The sequence below is a fragment of the Pecten maximus genome, chromosome 7, assembly GCF_902652985.1.
Source record: "Pecten maximus chromosome 7, xPecMax1.1, whole genome shotgun sequence".
NCBI classification, from domain to species: domain Eukaryota; kingdom Metazoa; phylum Mollusca; class Bivalvia; order Pectinida; family Pectinidae; genus Pecten; species Pecten maximus.
Genome location: NC_047021.1, coordinates 31,767,691 through 31,773,218, shown reverse-complemented (window position 1 = coordinate 31,773,218; position 5,528 = coordinate 31,767,691). Strand labels below are relative to the sequence as shown.

General features: G+C 37.7%; 1 protein-coding gene across 1 annotated transcript; it reads right to left on the bottom strand.

The window, feature by feature from the left end:
- Positions 1–702: 702 nt before the first annotated feature.
- Positions 703–4,486, bottom strand: LOC117330582. The gene has a single exon (XM_033888994.1). The coding sequence runs from the start codon at positions 4,306–4,308 to the stop codon at positions 3,121–3,123; it is 1,188 nt and encodes a 395-aa protein (XP_033744885.1). The 5' UTR covers positions 4,309–4,486; the 3' UTR covers positions 703–3,120.
- Between the last annotated feature and the right edge of the window lie 1,042 nt (positions 4,487–5,528).

Genomic DNA, 5,528 nt, shown 5'->3' with positions numbered 1-5,528 from the left:
TAATGTTTCGCGTAAACCGGCTATATGGCGGCATGTATTATATAATATTTGCAATGCTGGAATTATTTTTGTGCATAATGCTTTAAATCAGTCGTTTTTCAGTTACAGGTCAGTAAAATGTTTTGTTGTGAGACAACACATGCGCACGCGACATTATGGTTAGTATTACTACTACCGATATATTTCTGCATGCACTCTGTGATGTTTTCGATAACTCTATTTAATATTATAGTATAATGGTACACCACCTCACCCCCTAAACAACACACTCACTCACTGGTCCATTAACGGCCAAAGTGGTGTAGCCTTCGTGTATCTCGGCCTATTGCGTGTTGTGTGACAATTTCATAAGATATCCTATATATTATACTCTTATATATATAATGTTTTAAGACATGTTCATCAGTGTCTTATATCATTTATAAGGTAAAAGAGATCTAGAAGTTTACAGTACTCGATACTCCATGGGCTGCAAAACAAAAGTCCAAAGAGTTAACTTATTGTTACCCCTGGGGTATCGAGGGAATTTGAATACTTTTGACCGTGGATTGTGTTTTTTGCCAAGTTCCTTTTAAAATATACCCCCTTTTCTCTATTCTTCATAAAAGTTCAATTAGGTATCAAAATGGGACTTTGTCCAATTTGACTGACACCAGAATTATGGTTTACATTCTAAAGTCAACAAAAAACAAACTAAATAAAGTCATTGTTTCTGAAAAAAATCACTTGGAGGTGTTTAATGGTTCAAAATATGTTGAGGATCCTGAGTAGCAAACAGTCATCCATGCCATGATAAGAATACCATAGTAAAACATCTACCAGATAAAACCTCGCATTATAAAAGTTCAAAATAATTAAAATACCACAATTAAGGTTTGATTTCTAAAATTAAAACAGAGAAAATACATGAGAGAAAGACTTAATAACTAATCTAATATTTTTGTTAAACAAAAATCGAAAAGTAGCGAGGCCAGTCTCGTGATGCGTCAGCGATCTGACTAGATGCAGATTCGATCGCCAGCGGTGCACGTCCATTTTCCTTTAATAGAGAATTAATATGATCTTTACGTCCCTTTTAATGACCTCCGAAGAACTAACTAAATTATCATGACAGGATGTTTTATTATCGCTGGATGTTAACTTATCAATATATAAAAGATTATATAATGAGTATCATAAAAGGTCATAGAAGATATACATACAGTGTACCTATTAACCTTGCGAACTATGAGGTCAGTAATTGTATCGAAATCCTAAGGTCAGGGCCGAAGGATTTAAACCCTGATCAGAAGGGGATATTAGCCCAGTTATAATTACAAACATTCAAACTGATCACATAATATATTGCTTTCCATGAAATAATCTCTATCACATACTTACATTTCACTTACAACCAAAAATTCATTTTCACGTGAAAATAAAGAAAAATATGTATCTATATTCCACAAAATAGCAAAAACAAATGCGCATTGCACCAGAATAGCACGAAACACGATCCCTGAACACAGCTGATTTACGTAGACAGCGAACGACGCTGGCATACTTTGATTGACCGCAAGGGTGATAATAGATGTCTCTACAACACTATACAGCTACACTGGTTATGATATAATTTACCCTTCAGTTACAAATTACTCAAATTACAGTAATTCATCGTGTGAGCAGGGCCTTGGATGCACGTGAGGCCGTCAATTAAATGACCCTTGTTCAATAGTATCTGCCGGTGTATTAACACGACCTGCCAGTTCTGTTATATTAATGTTGATAGTCTGTGATCTAGCCTGAAGGCGATGGTTCATAACAATCGCGTCGATCGGTGGTCTTTAATAATCCACATTTCTAATATTAAAGCAAAACATTGCAAGGGTTGTCACAACACCTGTTTCCAATAAACACACGGGTCGTTTCCATTAGAAATCATCGTTATATATCCCATCGGAAAGTAAGTAAGTGAATTAATGCCAAAGACAGTCCGGTTTTCGAATGAACAATAATGATTTTGATCTAATAAATTCCACGGTGGTCTATAAAAAGTTAAAATGTAAAAAAAAAAAATGCTTCATTGTTCCACGTCGTTACATCACAAAACTTATTCCTCCTTTTAATTGCCATAGAAAAGGTACTAGTATTAAGTGTGAATTAAAACATTTGAAAGCAACTACAAGAACAAAAGAAATACAACGAAAGTCACAAAATTCCTTTCTTCTCCCTACGTCATCGCACGTGGTATCCGAGTTACACGGCACGTAGTATCCGTGTTACACGACACGTAGTCTCCGTGTTACACGGCACGTAGTATCCGAGTTACACGGCACATAGTATCCGTGTTACCCGGCACGTAGTATCCGTGTTACACGGCACGTAGTATCCGTGTTACACGGCACGTAGTATCCGAGTAACCCGGCACGTAGTATCCGTGTTACACGACACGTAGTATCCGTGTTACCCGGCACGTAGTATCCGTGTTACACGACACGTAGTATCCGTGTTACCCGGCACGTAGTATCCGTGTTACACGACACGTAGTATCCGTGTTACACGGCACATAGTATCTGTGTTACATGGCACATAGTATCCGTGTTACCCGGCACGTAGTATCCGTGTTACACGACATAAAGTATCCGTGTTACACGACAGGCAGTATCCGTGTTACACAACAGGTAGTATCCGTGTTACACGACACAAAGTATCCGTGTTACACGACATACAGTATCCGTGTTACACGGCACATAGTATCCGTATTACACGACACGTAGTATCCGTGTTACACGACAGGTAGTATCCGTGTTACACGACACGTAGTATCCGTGTTACACGACACATAGTATCCGTGTTACACGACACGTAATATCCGTGTTACAAGCATTAGTACACATTTCCTACATCTCTGTTCCTATATCTCTGTGTTAGTTATCACTGTTCAACATTCCAAAAAAGATGGATTGTATTATCACATACTTTAGAGTCTGCTCTCCATGAATGTTCCAAATCGCACCTTTTATTCTCTCCGGTATAAACTAGAAGTCACCTGATTTGGAGGCGTTGGGCCCAAATCGTCTCTTTCTGCGTTTTGTAGCTACATTGACCAAATCGTCCATTCCTCTGTTAGGTAAACAAAGGTCATCCGTCCGATTTGTACCTATTAACGAAATTAGAGTAGTTTTTCTCGCACTGCTCGACCGACTTGACGTAATAGTCATCGTCCTGAATAGCCATTAACAGATCGGCCTGTACCAAACAAACGTTCTCGAATTTCGCAGCATCCGTCTTTGACAAACTTTTAGCCTTTTCACATCCTTTGGTTTCAAACAGCCGGACATTGACAATGCTATCATCTTCTAATGTTCGAATGTTGTCGTCAAAGAAAATATGATGGACATTCTCATCGTATGGATCCACATATAGTGGTTTGGCCGCCTCGTGGCTGTAGTCGTTGCTTTGCCAGTAAATGAAATCGTCTTTATACCCTGAAATACCCTCCTTGCTACTGAGCATATTGTAAATTGCACGTTCCCCTGTGACCTCTGACCTTTCAGGAGTTTCACGACCATTCTCAATTTCCACGGTTTGGAACACACATGAATCGTCGCTTTTACGGAAAACAGATCCAGGTGGGAAAGTTACTTTTAATCCGAGATCTTGGATTGGAAAGTCCGGGTGATCTCCTTGAAGACCTTTAGCGAGACTTGTAATGACGTTAGGGGCGTCTAGGCCGTATGTACGGAATACAATAGCAAAATCACGATTGTTCTCTACAAGATGGTATATAAGCCTGTAAACAGATTTGAGGAGGTAGTGGTAGGGCTTACCATCTTTCCCGGCCATTGTCATTCCTTCATGTTCAGGACTCGGAGGGTGTTTCCACCTCAAAGCGTCCAATGTTGAGCAGAAATAAGGCCGGAATGCCTGCCCGATCGTTTGAGTAAAATCTCCTGTTACCAATCTAAGATTCCTTCTGTCCGTAGGTGTTTTAACTAGGATTCTCTCCATGTGTTTGTAGTAGGTAATAGCACCAGGAGAAGGCGGTGTGAGAGAGGTTTCGTAGGATTCCCAAACCCATGTACCCTTTGAAGGTTCTTGTCCCCACACAACGCCTGTCAGAAAACTGTTCAGGGCCTGCTCCATCGTTACATTTGTGACAGAGTCCGAAACCAACACAGTATTGCGAATGTCAAAATGTATAACGAGCTTCCTTCGTTTGTCTGCGACGTTGTTTACCTTAGTATCCACCTGAATGTCGCCATTTTCCGTTGCGACGTACGCCATACCAAAGTCGTTAGCAACAATATATTCCTCTAAAATGTCCATGATAATGAATTACTGTATATAGCTGACTTCATCCGTTCACATACAACACGAGACTGGCTATACATGAGCTCGTTCAGGTGATAAATAAATAAAATCAAGAAGCACGCTGGAACTTGAAGAGCTTTCTGCTTGTAATACTCGACATGCGCGTCAAGGCTTGGTGCTTTGAGTTAATCAATATACGGTAACCTATAAATAGATATTACCGGGTATATACACACGGAATACCTACACCGTTATAATCTACGTGTGTGTACGTGTTAAAGGTAAGACACATATATACGTATGTACAGCTCATGGTTGATTAAACACGTGCCATGGGTCATGGCTTAAAAGTCTTTTTATTTAAAGACAAGTATACTAATTATAAAATGAGCTTGTATGTTACTCGCTTAATTAAGGTTAGATATGCCAAGACGTCTATGCATGTCTCTGGTATGTACTAGTATATGGATTCCATGCCAGTATTTATATATTCATTGAAATAACGCATTAATGTATTTATGAGATGATGCATTATATATTTAGAAGGTATTGATTTTATTTATGACTACGAGACCTATGAACTGAGTAATATATTTTAACAAATCATTAAAATTAGGCTTCGAAATCGAACGGGCTGCTATATTTTATGTTTATTGAATGTTAATAAATTGTCTCCAAATGAAGGATTTATTGCGATATATATTCCATCGTCATAATTTATCATGTTTCAATAAGTACTGGATACCCCTTAAAAGGATCTCGCTCGCTTTGCGAGAAATACATACTTAAAAGTTAAAAATATTTCACATTTTATACATAACAACACCATATCCCACATTACGTACTCTTAAATCCAACATTTTATTGTGATGTTATTAAGTTCTATGGGTTGATTAATACAACTAATATGAAAACACGGAAGAAACTTGATACTTTTATCAGTATATTTAATAACAATATTTGTCTCTGTACTACCCATTACGAACACTTTAATCACGATAAACTATTATATTGTAAATATGTTTATCCGTGTATTGTTTTATGTAAAATAATAAAGTTGAATTAAATTTAATTTAATTGACATGTATTGTCTAGTATCTGCTTAAAAATAAAAGATATATACTATTGTATTTTTATTTAGAGAAAACTATTAATACCTTATCTTCCTTTACATTCCTGTACCGTACTATTAAATGAGGCACCTTCAATAAGATGTGTATTGCGAGTTTAAATTG